At 41.0% G+C, this 18,372-nt stretch overlaps 2 protein-coding genes across 3 annotated transcripts in view; both read right to left on the bottom strand.

The window, feature by feature from the left end:
• EMILIN2 (elastin microfibril interfacer 2) overlaps positions 1–5,473 on the bottom strand; it is a 51,762-nt gene extending 46,289 nt beyond the window's left edge. Inside the window, exons 1-2 of one of the 2 annotated variants that reach the window (XM_049620383.1) lie at positions 5,177–5,473; positions 4,511–4,633 (exon numbers count right to left, since the gene is read on the bottom strand). In XM_049620383.1, the coding sequence (XP_049476340.1) occupies positions 4,511–4,633; positions 5,177–5,310 (257 nt within the window). In that variant the 5' untranslated portion in view covers positions 5,311–5,473. The remainder of the gene's footprint in view (positions 1–4,510; positions 4,634–5,176) is intronic. The other variant, XM_049620382.1, reaches the window with a different exon arrangement.
• Positions 5,474–11,745: 6,272 nt separating this feature from the next.
• SMCHD1 (structural maintenance of chromosomes flexible hinge domain containing 1) overlaps positions 11,746–18,372 on the bottom strand; it is a 168,288-nt gene continuing 161,661 nt past the window's right edge. The window contains exons 49-50 of the transcript XR_007455432.1: positions 15,084–15,118; positions 11,746–12,030 (exon numbers count right to left, since the gene is read on the bottom strand). The gene's annotated coding sequence lies outside the window, so the exon portion shown is untranslated. The remainder of the gene's footprint in view (positions 12,031–15,083; positions 15,119–18,372) is intronic.

Raw genomic sequence — 18,372 nt, 5'->3', positions numbered from 1 at the left:
GATGGACCTTGAGAGTATGATGCTTAGTGAAGTAAGTCAGAGAGACTAATTCTGTATGATCTCACTTACATGTGGAATCTAGAAACACCACAAACTCACAGAAAAAAGAAATCAGATTTGTGGTTAATAGAGGCAAGGGTGGAGTGAGAGGGAAATGGATGAAGATGGTCAAAAGTACAAACTTCCGGTTATAACCTAAATTCCTAGGGATGTAACATACAACATGATCGATGTAGTTAACACTGCTATATAGTATGTTTAAATCCGTTAAGAGTAGATCCTAAGGGTTGCATTGCAAGGAAAAAAAATATTTCTTCCTTTTTTTCTTTTTTTTGTATCTAGGAGATGACGGATGTGAACTTACTGTGGCAACCATTTCACAACATATGTAAGTCACCAGGCTGGACACCTTAAACTTATGCAGTGCTCCATGTCAATTACACCTCAGTAAAACTGGGAAAAATTTAAAGACGAAACCAACTGGAGCCTAACGAAGAGTATGAAAAATGAGATAGTCCAATGCATAATAGCAAATAACCCACAATAAAGATATTTAAGTGCACAGCCATACACACAGCTCTCACTTTTACGTGGGAATTGCCTTCCATGAAAGAAGGTATAAATGTTCTTGATAGCTGAATATAGTGCAATCCACCAAAGGTACGCACTAAAACAAACAAATGCATCTTCCACTGCTAGGGGGACAAAGGCCAGTCCACAAAGGCCAGCAGCCCTGGATTTGTGGGCAGCTCAGCCATTTACCATCACATGACCTGTAGACAAGATCCTTATTGGCAAAATGGGGACCATGGCATTCATCTTGAAGGGTTGTTGCAAAAATTAAATAACCTCATACAGAATAAAAAGCCCTGATGCAGTGCTTGACACATAGAAGTGTCTTTACAGTTTCAGGGAAAATGATCACTCAAAATCCCCACATATACAAAAACCCTCACTGTTCCCACTGTCACAGAAAGATGTCCAAATCTGCAATCTGGAATCGAAGGTTCTTCATATATACAAATGGAACAAAGTCTAAACCTTTTGGAAATGCACATGCCTGCAGAGGCTCAGTCATGACCAGGCATAGATGTTCTCCCTTTATTTCTATGGACTTCCCCATAAAACCTCTTGTTTCCCAGCTGATTTGGGGTCTCCCTTGGCTTCTCTACTTCTGTCCTAGAACATGCAGTGTGCTTCATCTGCTTGGCTACTATCAACTCTCTTTTTCTTCTTCTTCTTCTTTTTTTTAATCTTTTAAAATATTTATTTATTTTAGAAAGAGAGAGAGAGAGCATGAGCAGGGGAGGGGCAGAGAGAGAGGGAAACACAGAATTCGAAGCAGGCTCCAGGCTCTGAGCTGTCAGCACAGAGCCCGACGTGGGGCTTGAACTCACGAGCCGTGAGATCATGACCTGAGTCTAAGTCAGACGCTTAACTGACTGAGCCACCCAGGTGCCCCAACTCTCTTTTTCCACCAAAGCCTTTGAGATACATTTGATTCTTTTGTAACCTGAGTTTCCTCTTGACCTACTCTCTTAACCTCACACAAGTTACAATGCCCGTCCACCACTGACCTGAAACTGTCCTTTCTGCAGAAGCAATTTCTCCCTGCTAGTTAAAGCCACTGGCCTCACTGGACCCCTTAGCCTCCAGATCTCTCCTCCTGAAGTCTCTAAGATGCGGTCTCTTCCTCCAAAGACTTGGCTTTGCTCTCTCCCCTTCCTGGCTCCTCTTCCCCCTTTCCCTCCACCATTCCTAGAAACTCCACTCTGCCCCAACTCTCTCAAGGCCTTGCTGGCACACACCTGTCACTTCCAGGCGCTAAGCCAGCACCAGCTGCCCATCTGCATTCTAGCTCCAACATCTCCAGCCCTGCACTTCTAACACCACTGGAAAGTATCCCTCAGTAACTGCAGGATTAGTTTCCAAGGGACCTTCACTTCCATACATCTCAGTTTCTAAGGAGACCTCTACTGACAACACCCGTGAAAGAAGAGAAGTTGCTCGGGCTTCTGGATTTATCTGAAATACCTAGGAAATTCCATGTTAAACAGCCTTTTAAGTATACAGTGGCTTTGACTTCAATCATCCACCAATCATAAAAATTTAGGAAACATTTAGTAATTAAAAAATAAGATAAGCCATTCCTTTCCTAGCTCTAAGGAAACAGAAAAAAGTCAACACTGAATTAGTTACATTTTCAGCTTGATCAGCTAAAACTGTCTTATTTTTTAAATTTCGCACTTACAATGCAGTGTCTAAAGTGTAAAAACACACTTGAATTGTGTTTGAATGTTGCTATTAGTGAATAAAAACACCCAGGTCACTTATTTTGATTTTATTTAATAAAACAACAGAAACAGGGGCACCTGGGTAGCTCAGTCGGTTAAGCAGCTGACTTCAGCTCAGGTCGTGATCTCATGGTTTGTGAGTTTGCGCCCCACATCGGGCTCTGTGCTGATGGCTCAGAGCCTGGAGCCTGCTTCGGATTCTGTCTCCCTCACTCTCTGCCCCTCCCCTACTCACACTCTGTCTCTGTCTCAAAAATAAATAAAACCTTAAAAAAAATTTTTTAAAGTAAAACAACAGAAACATCTATCATTTCTTTTTTTTTTTTTAATTTTTTTTAATGTTTTATTTATTTTTGAGACAGGAAGAGACAGAGCATGAACGGGGGAGGGTCAGAGAGAGGGAGACACAGAATCCGAAACAGGCTCCAGGCTCTGAGCTGTCAGCACAGAACCCGACGCGGGGCTCGAACTCACTGACCGCGAGATCATGACCTGAGCTGAAGTCGGCCGCTTAACCGACTGAGCCACCCAGGCGCCCCTCTATCATTTCTTAAAGCAGTGTTTGTTGTCTTTCCCAGTAGGTGGCGAAAATATGCTCCAACTGCCTCCCATTTAACCTGAGATCTGGAGGTGATTTGCTCCTCACTGACGACAAAGAATCTTTTTCACTGAGTTATGGTCAAATACAACAATTAAATCATCATTTGATTTTGCAAGCGCTAAAATAATTTCAGAAAACTTAAAAGAAAAAACATCTTTTAAATGAAAAGCATTACCTCCCCAAATGAAAAATTCATTTATCTGAGTCACCACAAGGAAGTATTAAGATTATAGCAAATCATAAAATGTAGTTCTTGTGTAAAACAAATGAAATATTCCTGACTAATAATTCTAATTTTAAATAAACCCGTTCAAATTGTGTTGAATACTTGGTTCATATCTCTACCACAACATAAAAATCTTACTTGATTCTCATTTCAGTGACTGCCGGCCATGGACTGTGAGGTCTACAAATTACCACCTAGAGATACAGGCGATATGACAGTGCTGCACCTCTCTGAGAAATCCAACTCATGAGCCAGAGATTCCATTTCTGCCTGGTTCTCTCTATATTTGAAAGTGGGGGTCTCTTCTAGGTTGTTGCTGTTGGCCTAACAGGAACAACCCCTTCCCGATTTGCAGTTCCCACCACAGCCCAAGTGGAACCATCCAGAGACCACTTCCACCCCACAAGCCTGAAGGCTCATCTACTGCCTTCTGGAATAAGGTTTTCTGGAGTCCAGTTTCAGTCTGTCCCTTTGCCTTGCCAAAGACAGATCCGCCTACTGGCTATTCTTTGCTGTAATGACAACTGTGCTCTAAGACAAACAACTTATTCTTAGGGGGAAACAAATAATTGCAACCATCACATGTGTTCCCCAACAGCCATTGATTCACAACGCTTATCCTCTGATAACTTACACAAAAACACAAAGGCTAGCCGGAAGACAATTGAATGAGTGTGATGTATTTAACAGAATTTGCATTCTATTGCATTGCCTCCTCTTTGGTTTTTTTTTTTTTAAGATGGTGAAATCTTTATAAGCAGAAAGATGATTTTCACCAACAAGAAGACTATTTTCTCCTGAAGACCTCTTGGCCGAATCCCCAAATCTAACATGAAAAGTACAGCAACTCACTTTTAAGCAAGTTATAGCTGGGACTTCAGTTTAGAGAGCGACAACACTGGAAGAGGTCCGTTTTAGGGGGACATTTGGACAAAACTCGCCTGTTTTAGGACACGAGATGGAACAAACCTCTCAGCTAATCCTACATTTCAAAGTTTTTAGCAGTATACATTTTGGAACCTTCTGTGTGCCCCAGAACACACAATATGGATCTAATTAGGTCCAGCTGCCTTATGTTAGTAATAAAATTGAAAGAAAAAAAAAAAAAAAAACAGAACAGAGAGGTGGGGGTGGGAGCTTTGTTCACCCCTCCCATGCCCCGGTGATCACAAGCTCGCAAGTTGTGCGCATCCTCCACACTCAGGGCAACACACGCTTCCAAAATACCCCCAGCATGCCTGGGACCCCGCTCAGCGCTCAGACTTTTCAGCTGCTGAGTTTTCTCCCACTCTGGAAGAGATTTACGGATGGGCCAGAGCTCAACGCTCCGACGCCACCCACCGCCCAGGCCCTGGCGCACTCCGCCAGCTCCTAGGCTCAACGACTTACACCAGCGCGGACGGACAGGGCATCTGGTTCCAGGGACAGTTGTACTGAGCCTGAATAAAACTCTCACTTCCCTCCAGCACAGAGCAACTCACGTTCTTGTTCACGATGTAGGCGCACCAGTTCCTGGGGTGAAGGAGAGAGAGCGAGAAGGACACAGTGTCAACCTAGAGAACAATGAGGCTGGGGGAGCCGGGGCAAGCCGATAGGGCAGCGGGCGCATTGAGGGTCAGGGAGCCCGCCGTCCCTGCGGAGGTGAGAGCCCGACAAAGCGGCCATCAAGAGGGTACGCGGCTGCGCCTTTGCGGAGCGTGTACCTTAAGCCGACAAAAGACAGGGAAAAGAAAAGCGCCTACGGTCCCAGGGCTTCAGTAATTCCTGGGATCGCCCTGCTCCGCGGGACACTCTCTGCGCCCCTTAGCCCCGGAGGCAGCGCTGCTTGGAGCGCGGGCGAGGTTACCCGGGACGCCTCGCGCCGGCCGTAGAGCGCACGGTCCCGGGGGAGGCGCCGCCGCCGGGGCAGCCCGAGGGGGACCCCGCGGCTGCTGCTCATCGCCTTTGGCATGGAGCTTGCGGGCCGGCTGCTAGTGGAGAGTGGGGGTGGGCGGGGGCCCAGGGCTCTTGGAAGGAGCGTCGCAGTGCTGGGAGAGAGAAGGACCGCACACTTACTTGTTCCTGGCGCCCGGCCGCGCGGGGTGCATGGGTTGCGGGCCGGCATGGCACAGCCCCGCACCGCCCAGGGTCAGCAGCGCCAACGCCCAGGGCCAGGGCGCGCGGGGCCAGAGCCTTGTTCTCGGCCACATTCTGCGCGCGGCGAGCGCGCCCCGCCTGCCGGATCCGGTCGAGGCTAGCGCCGCGAGGCTGCGGGCGGACGGGGCGCGGCCGGAGAAGGCAGGAGGCTCGGGCGCTCCTCGGCGCCCCCGCTCCGCGGCCGCCCCCTCCGGCTTCTAGCTCCCACTTCTCCTTTTCCACCCTGTGCGCCCGCGCTTCTCCTCGGTCCCTCAATGACGCACAGGTCCCCCCCGGGTGCCGCCCTCTTTATTTCACTTCCCTCTCCGAAACGTGACTCTCCCTCCACCACGGCTCCCCGTCTCTGGTGCCCTTGCCTCTCGGCAGGGGGTTTGGGGTGAAAGGGCTGAAGAGTTTAGGAGAAGGGTCTAAGTTACAGAATTTCCAATTACTCATTCCTTTGGTCTCTTCCCAGAAGCGGAGCAACTCCGCCTCCCACCTTCCAGCAGGCGCGCCCCGGCCCCTGGGGAAGTGGCCGCAGTCGGCGAGTCTGGCAGTCCTCGCGTCGTGCCTGTTGTGCCCGGGTGCCGGCTCCCCGGAGCGAGTGAGGGACATCTTTATCAGTCCCTGGGAGGACTCGACTCGGGTTTCCTCTTCTGGCAAGACGTGGCCATTCCCTCACATTTGGATTTACAAGAGTTTACGGGGAAATGAACACGGGTCTTCTCTTTACTCAACTCTGCCTCGTGCATCCATTTCAGTTTCCAAGTCAACGTGCAGGGCAGCGGGGGACAGCCCCACCAGTTCAAAACAGCATCAGACTCTAATAAATGCTACACTGATTTTTGAAAGATAATCCCACAGCCTCTGCTTCTGATGTCCTACTCTGAACTTTCTTTTTATGTCAACATTAAAGACATTTACTCCACAACGGTCACATTTGCTCCTAACTGTTCAAACACTGCTAGACGTTCATCTTTTCACTTACCTTCGTATTTTCTGCCTATTCTTGAGTTCCACTAATCTCTACCCATTTCTTTTGGGGATCAAACAACTCCACAGAAAAATGTTACATAAAATCCCTGCCAAAGTGCTTGTATTCCGGGGATGTATTTGAGTTAACCTGCTCTAATAAACACTAGATTGAGGTTATTTGCAGATCAGACAAATATTGGACTGAAGTCATCCAAGTCTTCAAAAGAATCACCCTGAGGGGAAAAATCACAGAGATAAAAAGTGGTCTTGCATAACCTGGGCTGCATCTTTCTATGACTTCCCCCTCCTCCCCATCCTAACACCATTTTTGTTGATGAGTGTCATAAGGGAAGAAACAGCACAGAAATGAAGGAGAGTCACACACACACACACACACACACATGATGTGTGTCTACAACCAGCAGCTAACAACCACAACTTCAGTACAGGTCATTCTCAAATGTGAGAGTAAGTTGAACTGATGAAGTCAAATCTATTTTTTCCATTAAAGTTATACTAGGAGGCTTAAGAAGCTGCAGTCTACTCCAAGAGTTTGAGGACCAACTTTCCACTGAGATGACCATAATACTGTATTTAGTCAGTTATAAATGGCACTTATCAGTAGATAAATTTTATTCTGAGCATCTGTTACATGCTAGGCATTGTATGAAGATAGTGAGGGTTCACAAGTGAGCCCAAACTGACCTGAGCTCTGTGTTTCCAGAACTTCCAGGAATTCCTGTACAGTGAAGGGTATAAAATTTCTGATGTACAGTCAACGAAGTGAGACCGTGTGTTTCTCCAGACACATGCCCATGTGTACCTGGCATGGGGCTGCTCTGGGAAGATGGAAGAAGACTTGGCTCTCAGGAGGATTTGAGGCCAAGATCCCAAGGGACCCTCTCCCCTTTCTCTTCTCTAGCTACAGGAAGGGACACATCAAACTCAGGAACCAGAAATTGCTCTTCCAGAAAGCAGTGGGAATATTCCTGAGGATAGAGAGCTTAAGCACATGAGGAAACAAACTAATTGGGTGGGCCATGTGGCCCCAGCCATAAGGAATAATAGGGTTATAATTGGGAGAAGGCTCTAAGTGTGAATTCTTTAGAAGCCGCCAACTACTTTAAATAAGCACTTGAAAACTGTCAGTTTCCTATCACAATTTGAAGGAGTTTCTTCTGCTTTTAAAATCAAAGTGCCCCATAGGAAGGTCCACACTTAACTGTGTGACCAACTTAGCTAAAGCAAAAATGCAAAGTTAGACCTACTTCCTAAAATCTATTCCCTCACTATTGGTCATGATAAAAATGCTCATCAGGCTCTGTACTTAGGGGCATGTCTCATGAAGCAATGAGCCTGCTGGGCTCCCAGAACCCCCAGATTCCCCTTTAGTTACCTGGTGGAGGAGGGTGAGTGATTACAGAGGCAGCAGGGGCATACTTTCCCCCATCCTCGCATTCAGTCATCCGAGCACATGACATTTGATCAAGATGAACCGATTCGTATCTAGGATGTATGTGGTCAAGAGTCATAAGACCAGCCTGGGTGTCCCATCCTTCCCACTTCTTGTCTTTGCTCTCGAGAACTCCAAAAAGAAGCCCTCCCCTCCCGCCCCCTGCTCCAACAACTTCGAGGTGTACTTTTACGTGTCTTTACCACTTCTTTGTGCTGCTTATCTAATGATAGAAAAAGAAAGTCCTTGAAGACTGGATATCTTGAATAAATTTTGATTGCAAAGCATTCCTAACATAATACACCCTAAGAAAATGTCTTACACATTCATAAGTTAGTGATAAGATGCCCTACATTAAAAAGAAATGCAGCTTGGTAGGGAAAAAGAGACAGAAATATCTCTGAGAAAAATTAACTGCACTATTTAGCTTGATCTCTTTTGCGATGATGAAGTTTGGTTGATACAATTTCATTTAGTTACATTTGATATAGGCATCGCATTGCATAAGACACCTTCAGAATGAATTCAGAGAGAAGACCCTAGACTTCAAAATTTACAAACAGGTACTTTCCTGTCTTGTCAAAGACTTTGCTAAAATAGACCAAAACAGAATAAAGAACTGATCTCTTCAATTTTTTTTTCTAAATTTAATCACTTACAAATATCCCACTTACTATACATACCTAAAGATTCAAAGTCTCCAATCTTCTGAAACCAAGACTGATCTCATTTATCGATTGATTGATTTAATGACATTGTTAAGGATTGTGGCCATTATTTTAATCATCTTTCTTGAGAGATAACAGGAGCAAATTCCCCTATATTGATCAGGGGTGTGTGACTTAATACATTATAAACTATCACATGAGAACTTCAAAACTGTGAAAAGTTAAAATCATGCCTGAAATCACACTTGAAAACAAACGGTGTTGTTAACAGCTCATGCAATGGAGTTAACGTACTGTTCAAAATTGGGTACCCTCACCTCTTAGCTGAATGATCTCAAACAAGTCAGCAGACCTCTCTATCCTCCATTTTCTGCTCTGAAAAGGGGAATCCCTTGTGTGGCCACTGGGAGGATGAGTTGGGTTACCACATGTAAACTGCTTAGCACAGTGCCTAGCATACACAAGGGCCAAGTGGAGGATAAATATTCATAATCCTTACTGTTACTGCCCTAGCACTGCCAACAAATTTGCAGTCAGGTTCAGGAGTTTTGTCATTCTTTTTTTGTGCCGAGTGAAGTGAGCAGCTGACCATCTACTACAGTTTTTTTGTTTTTTGTTTTTCCTAAGTAAGAAATATAAAGAAATGGCTGCCATGAAGGCACATGCATGACTCATTCAGAATGACTCTAAATGTCATAGTCGGGAATGCAATACTGGGCTTTTGACTTCCAGCCCAGTTTTCTTTTTATTGGCCCCCAGGGGAAAACATATAGCTTGGTTTATTGTTCAGGAGATTTCATCCTCTACATTGCAAAGAAATTTATTTTAAGACAATTCAATGAGATCTTTGGTTGGATTGATAACTCTACAAAAATAAACTTAGATCATCAGGCAACTCAATTGTGGATATCTTCTTCCTCAAAAAGATGAGATTTGCTTCTAATTCCATATCTCTTAATTTTTTTCAGATGTTTCCTTGTTCTAAGAATGCTTCCTATAGCCAAATAATATGTTTGGGAATTCATTGCTGTCACACTTATGGTGTGGTTTTGAACACATTTTTTCTTCATAAGAAATAACTGACAAAAATAGGCTCTTAGAATTCTATTTGCTTCCAAGAGAGCTGTAATAGCTTAGGCATAATGTCTTCCTATATGAGCCACCTCAAACTATGTTGTAGTTCATCATCTATTTATGGAATAAGAGTTGATTATTCTGGAACCAACAATAGGCAGAATGTGTTTGATGATTATGAAATACATGATATTTTAGCACAATCTCAATCTATACTCACTAGAAAAGTATTCATGAGAAAATTGATACTTTCTAGTATTTCAGATTGTGCAGTTCTAAACAATGTTGTATGTAAGTATGGTCAATTTTCATTATTTAATGTAGTATGTTCTATAAAGTTGCTGCCAACACTGAATTAGCAAATACAGAACAATTGCTCCTATAAGAAATACAGGGTTAGGTTCCTATAAGCCTCTGGTCACAATGTTTTTGTGAACCAGTCAATACATAACCTTGTTTTATGTGTGTTTCTATTTAAAGATACCTTATTTAATACACATTACTTATTCATCAACATTGAACTCATGGCCAACACCACTGTAACTCATGCCTGAACAAGCTTAACGAATACATATTTTCTCCATAAGGCACATGACAGCCTTCCTGTGCTTAGGAACACCAGCTAGCACTTCAGCACTATGTTTGGGGATCATTTTAAATAGCAAAACTGCCAACAAAAAGCACAAAAAGGCAAACAAAAAGGGACACCACATTTACCATGAAAAGGACTTATAAGCTGAGAGGGAAAACAAGAAGGCAGAGCACTGTCTCACTGAATGGGAATGCACACGTCAGACAAGGAAGGTTTTTACCACTCTGGACAAGTCCACAAATGACTATGAAAGTGTTAAAAGTATTGCTTTTGGATCTAAAAATAAATTTAGCAAGTAGGCAATTTTACAAATACAGAATCTATGAATAATGAGGATGAACTATATTTCAGCTTAAGTCCGGGAACAGTAAGAAAATGTTACATTTGGGAGGATAAGGGGAAAAAGTTCTTGCAATTTTGTGGCCAAAAGATGCGTTTTATCAGTAAGCAGATTGGGTAAATTCTGTATATTGAACGCTATACCAGGCAATGTGGGAGTGAGAGGAAAATCAGATTTTGTTCTTTCTTAATTGACTGAGATGCAGGACATACATGTATGAAATGATTTAACATATAGTTACATTCAGTACATGGAATATACCATAGTAAAAACTGTTTAGTTAGGTGATAAAGAAATAGATCTGAGGCAATCAGAAAATTTGCACATTAGGACAGAGAAGTGTGGGTGTTTTTTTTTTGTTTTTTTTTTTTAAGTTTCTTTAAGTAATCTCTACACCCAGCGTAGGGCCCAAACTCACAATTCTGAGATCAAGAGTCACATACTCCTCCAACTGAGCGAGCCAGGTGCCCTGAGAAGTGTGGGTTTAAGCTAAGTGTTACATTTTTTGTTCTGCTTTCCTTTAAGTAATCTATGATATCAAAAGTGAATGTAATCGCTAGTGAGGAAGGGTACAAGTTAATGTAACCTTGTACCTTCCGTGTTTTTAATAATAAAGGCAGGGTTCAGCTGGTAGACTAGCTATATTATAAGGCATGTGGTCCTAGATGTAGCCAGGGGGTAGGTGAGGCAGAGAGGCCAGGTAGGGCTCAGGAGTAATGAACAAGAGGAAAAAGTGCAGTACAGGCTAGTTGGAGAAACAAACAAACAAACAAACTGGTTCTCTTTTTCCCTTGTCTAACAATAGGTAGAATGACCAGATGTTCTGATTTGCCCAGGCCAGTCCCGGGTTACTCCTGTTGTGGATCAGTTAACACTATTAATTATTTTTAGTGTCTCTTTTCATCTTCAAAAGTGCCTGGGTTTGGACAATAAATTATAGGGTCATTCTAAGAGCCCTAAAATGAACGGAAAGCCACACTATGTTTAGCCTTTATAAAAGGCTGGAACATTAATAAATGTCAATGCAAATAATAAAATCAGAAAATGAGAAAGAACTGGTCTTCAGTAAGTCAAAACTTTACTTGCAGCAGCCTCTTCTGTTACTGCCTCATGAACATTTTGGTAACTTTTTAAAGTTTCTATTATTTAAAAAAACAAAGCTCATTAAGCACCAGAGACTTGATTGTTTAGTTGGCTGTTGACGAAGGTGAATATTTGCATGAGGTTCCTTGGTTCTGTCTTCTCAGACTTAATCACTCTTAAACTCATCCTCAGGAGCTAAGTAAGTAGAACACAGCACCGTGGTGCTCCACTCTATTTAAACACTCTGGCTTGGTCACAGTACATTTAAATAGCAGAGCAAGAGCACAGCACATTTAAATAGCAGAGCAAGGAAGAGCCTGCTGAAATGAAGCTCTCTAAGCCCCTTTGACATCTCTGGACATTTACTGGTTAAAAAAACTAAAACAACATAAATAATATGCCATGGGCAGATAAAAGTTCCTAATATCTTTTGACTAATGGAAAATACAGGTGAGACAAGAGTTTCATACTCAGGAATGTTGAGGGGTCAAGCAGGAAAGTGCCTTAGTCTTCTATTACACTCTCACATGTTTTCTGAGAATATTACATGACTATTCTGAGGTTATGCTTTCCAAAGGGCTGTTTGAGGGCAAAGTGGTGCCAGGATCCCTGGGAGAAATAGGAAGAACATCAGAAAATAAGCTATTAGAACTCAGTTCCAACGTGTTTGAACCCAAAAAGAATCCAGGGTTTCCTAGGGATTCCAATTTCATAAAGGATTTTTAAAAGTAAATGTTTGTACCTTGTGGTCTATTCCTGTAAAGCGTTTCAAAGTATAGCATTTTTATAAATAAGTGCCTATGTCATAGATGACTCAATGAATTTTCACGAACTGAACATGGTCACATAACCAGCACCCAGATCATGAAACAAAACATGACCAGCACCCCAGGGCCTCACAAGTTTCCTTCTAATCATTAATCCATCCCCAAAGTCACACTGATTCTGACCTCCAACACCATTGATTAGTTTTTTTTAAATATATATATTTTTAATGTTTATTCATTTTTGAGAGACAGAGCACGAGCAGGGGAGGGGCAGAGAGAGAGGGAGACACAGAATCTGAAGCAGGCTCCAGGCTCTGAGCTGTCAGCACAGGGCCCGACGTGGGGCTTGAACCCATGAACCGTGAGATCATGACCTGAGCCGAAATCAGATGCTTAACTGACTGAGCCACCCAGGTGCCCCTCGATTAGTTTTGAATATATGTTTATTGAAGAAAAAAACTCACTATTTCTTACTCATCTTATATTTTATCCCTATACTTGGCACAGTGTCTCACACATAACATTTTATTTAAAAACATTGGTTGAATAAGTGAAAGAAAGCAGACAGATGTCTGACTTTTATAAGACAGTTGATCAAGTTAACATACATTTTATATATAGGAGGAAATGTAGCATTAAATTTGGGGTGAACTGGGATCTGGGGAGGCTAACTTGAAAACTCAAACTTAGACCAGAAGAGTATACACTTCAGTTTTATCTTTTAACAAATGTAAATGACTCAAATAAATCTAAGCCTCTGTGGTTTTCCTTGGGCCTTAACCAACTCTGCTCACATCATATCCACTGTAACCAATGAGTCCAACCTCCAGAGACCTTGTTTCTTTCTTTCACTCATAAATGGACCCATGTTAGAGAGGCCCTCCCATCTGACCAACGCAGCCAAGAAATGACTATTTTCAGTCCTTCTCCACCCCGCTCTGAGGCCAGGTCAGCTGGAGAAAAAAATGAGAGTCACCCTCTCCATGGGCCACAGCATGTGATCTCCAGCCAGAGTGCTTCTTGCCCTAATGAATGAGGTAATAAGGGGCCAAATGAGGTTTCAATCATATGTCACCTCAGAATTACAGTTTTCCTTAGCTGTACTTTTAAAAAGCTGGAGTTAAGAACCAAACATTGCCAAATCCCTGCTTAGCCAGAAAGATCTGTCAACTGTAGAGATAACAAATCAGAGGAGAATCGATTTCAGGCTTTGAACTGCTGTTCCTCAATGATTCCCAGGGAAATACAAATAAATTATGTCCACTGAAGGACAGATTCATTATGAATAATCTCATTCAGTGGGAGTTTTAAATACTTTTTTCAGATACTTCAAAAATTGTTGGGGCACCTGGGTGACTCAGTCGATTGGGCCTCTGACTTTGGCTCAGGTCATGGTCTCACCATTCATGTGTTAGAGCCTTGCATCAGGCTCAGAGTCTGGAGCTTGCTTCAGATTCCATGTCTCCCTCTCTCTCTGCCCCTCCTCTGCATGTATTCTCTCTCTATATATAAAAATAATAATAAATATTTAAAAAATTATAAGGGAGCGAATCTGGACAATAAAAACATTTTTTTTTTTTTAGAGGATGGTTTCCTCTAATTTCCCGCTTCCTCCTTGCACAGAGGTATGTTGTATTTTATCAGAGATGAGGCTTCAAAGAGCAAAATGACAGCCCAAACTGGAGAAACACACAAATCCATTTCAACCACATTAAAACTAGTCTTCAAAAATAACAATGTTAAATCCAGAAGCAAATCTAATTTGCCTGAGGAGGGCTGAGAAGGCAAAGTGGTTTTTTCTCTTTTTTACCTTTTCCAAGTTATGTTTGATTGAGGTCCTTAAACAATACAATCTTTGCATAACCTATTTCCTCTGTGTGGAATTTTCTCCATGACTGGAGAACTTTAACTCCATCTCCAAGACCCTGGAGTCTTCATCCATTCTCTGAAGCTTTCCTGGGTACCTCTAGGTCCTCTCACATGTTTGCAACATACAACTGATAAAGAATTGATAGAGGAAATTAACAAATCAACAACAAACTAACAAGAAAAAGACAAACACTCCAACAGAAAAATGCACAAGAGACTAGCATCTGCACTTCGCAAAAGAGGAAACTCAAATGGCCAATTAAAAAATGTGCTAAGTCTCATTAACATCCTGGAAATGTAAATTGATACCTAATTAGTATCAGGGGCTCCTGGGTGGCTCGATCAGTTAAGCTTCTGACTCTGGCTCAGGTCATAATCTCATGGTTCCCGGGTATGAGGCCCACATTGGGTTCTCTGCTGTCAGCGCAGAGAATGAAAGAAGCAAGTTAGAGAAAGATATTCCATTAAAGTACGATTTGTAAAATTTATGCAGGGGCGCGTGGGTGGCTCAGTCGGTTAAATGTCCAACTCCTGATTTCGGCTCAGGTCATGATCTTACGGTTCTTGAGTTCGAGCCCCACATTGGGCTCTATGCTGACAATGCGGAGCCTGCTTGGGATTCTCTCTCCCTCCCTGTCTCTCTGCCCCTCCCCTGAGCTTGTTCTCTCTCTCCCAAAATAAATAAATAAACTTAAAAAATAAAATAAAATAAAATTTATGTAAAGTTCAAAAATGCCATAACTAAACTATGTTCTTTGAGGATACACACTACGGGATAAAATTATATAAAGACAAGAGAGAAACAAGGCAGGATAGTGGTTTCTTCCAGAGAGGGAGAGCTGAGAGATCAGAAGGGCACATGGGTGCATCTAGAGCAGCATTCTTGTTCTTGGCAGATATTTTGTTTTTGTAGGTATTTAGTTATTAAGTGGATGTTTGTTTCATATATATTTTTACACACTGATATAAATAAAACATATACTATACTATATACATTTCACAGTAAGAATCTTTTAAAAAGCATACCTGGCAAAACGGGATTCTGTATCCTTTAAATCATCCTGGAAAAAAAAAATGATTTGGGTGCTTCTTTGAAACAGAAATGTTTAAGGAAATTATGGTGCATTTGTCTATGTTCTACAAACCTGACTCCATTCTGTACTCATATTGAAGCTCAAAAGATATTTGTTAACTTGTTAAAACATTTTTGACTGTTTATTCAAAGAGTCAAAAATACACTGGGGAGGGCTTGGTTCCGAGAGAAGGACTGGTCTTCATGACCTCTGAACTCCTGACTAGCTCTATGATGGTAAGATATCATAAATCACTTTATTCCCTCTCTCATTGCTTAGGATTTTTCTATTCATTTCCCCTTTTCTTTTCAGCTTATTCCAAAATTTAGATTTTCCACTACTTTTTAAAAAGGATTATTAGATCTTTAAATTTCTGTTTTTAGGGTTATTAGATTTTTAAATTTCTTTTTTTAAAGAATTGAGTTATAATTGACATATAACATTATATTAGTTCCAGGTATAGAGCATAATCGGTCAATATTTGTATATATTGCAACATGACCTCACAAGTCTAGTTGATATCCATCACCATACATAGTTACAATTTTTTTTCTAGAGATGAGAACTTTAAAGAGCTACTCTCTTAGCAACTTTTGAATATGCAATGCAGTATTATTATCTATAGTCACGATGCTGTATATTACATCCCCATGACTTACTTATTTTGTAAGAAGAACTTTGCACCTCTCAATCCCCTTTATGCATTTTGCCCACGTCCCCACAGCTCCTCTCTTTTAGCAACTACCAGTCTGTTCTCTGTATGTATGAGTTTGGGTTTTGTTTTGTTTTTTAGATTCCAGATATAAGTGAAATCACACAGTATTTGTCTCTGACTTATTTCACTTAGCAGAATATCTTCAAGGTCTATCACAAATGGCAAGATCGTGTTTTTTTAATAGATGAATATTTCTTTGTGTGTGGGTGTGTATGTATATATACATATACACACACCATACCTTCTTTATCAATTTATTCATGGGTGGACATTTAGGTTGTTTTCATACCTTGGTTATTGTGAATAGTGCTGCAATAAACATGGGAGTGCATATATCTTTTTGAGTTACTATTTTCGTTTTCTTCAGATAAATAACCAGAAGATCATATGATACTTTTAATTATTTGAGGACTCTCCATAGCATTTTCCATAGTGGCTATACCAATTTAAATTCCACCAATGGTGAACAAGCGTTCATTTTCTGCACATCCTCAACAACTCTTATTATTTATTCTGTCTTTGATAATAGCCATTGTGATATGTGTGAGGTGATAGGTCATTGTGATTTTGATTTGCATTTCCCTGATGATTAGTGATGTTGAATACCTTTTCATGTGCCTATTGTTATCTGTATGTTTTCTTTGGAAAAATGTTTATTCAGATCCTTGCCCATTTTTTAATTGGATTGTTTTTATTATTGAGTTGTGTGAGGTTTTTTTAAAATATATTTCAGATATAAACACCTTACTGGATATATGATTTGTAAGTATCTTCTCCCATTCAGTAGGTTGCCTTTTTATTTTATGGGTGGTTTCCTTTCTTGTGCAGGTTTTTAGATTGATGTAGTCCCACTTATTTATTTAAGCTTTCCTTGTCTTTGGTCCACAAAAAAAAAAAAAAATTATTGCCAAGACTGATGTCAAGGAGCTTACCACCTGTTTTCTTCTGGGAATTTTAAGTTTCAGGTCTTACCTTCAGGTCTTTATTTTGAATTAATTTTTGTGTATGGTGGCTGGCCAGTTTTCCCAACACCATTTATTGAAGAGACTGTCTTTTTCCCACTGTATAATCTTGGCTCTTTCATCATAAATTAATTGACCGTGTATGCATGGGCTTATTTCCTGTTCCAGTAATCTACCTGTTTTTATGCAAATACCATACTGCTTTTATTTCAATTTTTATTGAGTTGTAAGAGTTTTTAAAAATATTGTAGATATAAGCCCCTTTCAGATGTATGATTTGTACACATTTTCTCCCATTCTGGTGGTTGTCACTTCTCTTTGATAGTTTCCTTTGAAACAAAAAACTCTAATTTTGATGGCCCAATTTATCTTACTTCCTGTTGTTGCTCTAGGTGTCATGCCTAAGAATTCTTTGCCAAATCCTGTATCATGAAGATTTATCCCTATCTTTCCTTCTATGAGTTTATTTTTGTTCTTGTATTTAGATTTTTGGTCCATTTTGAGTTAATTTTAGTACATGGTATCAGATAAAGGTCCAATGTAATTCTTTTGTATGTGGTTATCCAATTGTCTCAGCACACTTAGTCAAAAAGACTATTGTTTCCCCTTTGGTTGGTCTTGACATCTTTGCTGAAAATCAGCTGACCATAGAAACATAGGTTTATTTCTGAACTTCCAATTCTCTTCCATTTAGTCATATATCTTTGTGCTAGTATCACATTGTTTTATTGATGTTTTTCTAGTAATTTGTGAAACTGGGAAGTGTGAGTCTTCCTTTGTTCTTTTTTCAGTATTGTTTTAGCTATTCTGTGTTGCAATTCCATATGAATTGCAGAATCAACTTTGAATTTGTGCAAAGAAGTCAGCTGGAATCTGATAGGGATTGTGTTGAATCTGTAGATTAGTTTGAGGAGTACTGTCATCTTAACAGTCAAATCTTCCCACCCACCAATATGAGATTTTTCATTTATTTTGATCTTTTAGCAATATTTTATAGTTTTCAGAGTACACATTTTGTGCTTCCTTTGTTAAATTCTTTGTTAAAAATATTTTATTCTTTTTGATGCGACTGGGAGATTGTTTTAGTTTTGGGATTGTTCATTGCAGATGTATAGAAATTTAACTGATCTTGTATATTGATCTTATATCTGCAAACTCAATGAATTCATGTATTAATTTTTTAGCAGATCATGTAGGGGTTTCTATATACAAGATCGTGTCATATGCAAACAGAGATGGTTCCACTTCTTCCTTTCCAATCTGTAGGACTTTTTTTTCTTGCTCAGTTGCCGTGCTTAGAACCTCCAATATAATGTTGAGTAAGTGGTAAGAGCAGATATCCTTGTCTTGTTCTTGATCTTAGAGGAAAAGCATCCAGTATGATGTTTGTTCTGGGTTTTCCATAGATGACCTTCATCAGGTTGAGGAAGTACCCTTTTATTACTAGTGTTTTACTTATACAACGAAAAGGGGTTGGATTTTATTAAAAGTGAAGGGAAGGGGAGGAGGAAGGGGAGGGAAGGGGAGGGGAGGGAAGGGGAGGGGAGGGGAGGGGAGGGGAGGGG

This window comes from Panthera uncia (genome assembly GCF_023721935.1).
Source record: "Panthera uncia isolate 11264 chromosome D3 unlocalized genomic scaffold, Puncia_PCG_1.0 HiC_scaffold_8, whole genome shotgun sequence".
NCBI classification, from domain to species: Eukaryota; Metazoa; Chordata; class Mammalia; order Carnivora; family Felidae; genus Panthera; species Panthera uncia.
This window is presented reverse-complemented; position numbering and strand designations above follow the sequence as displayed.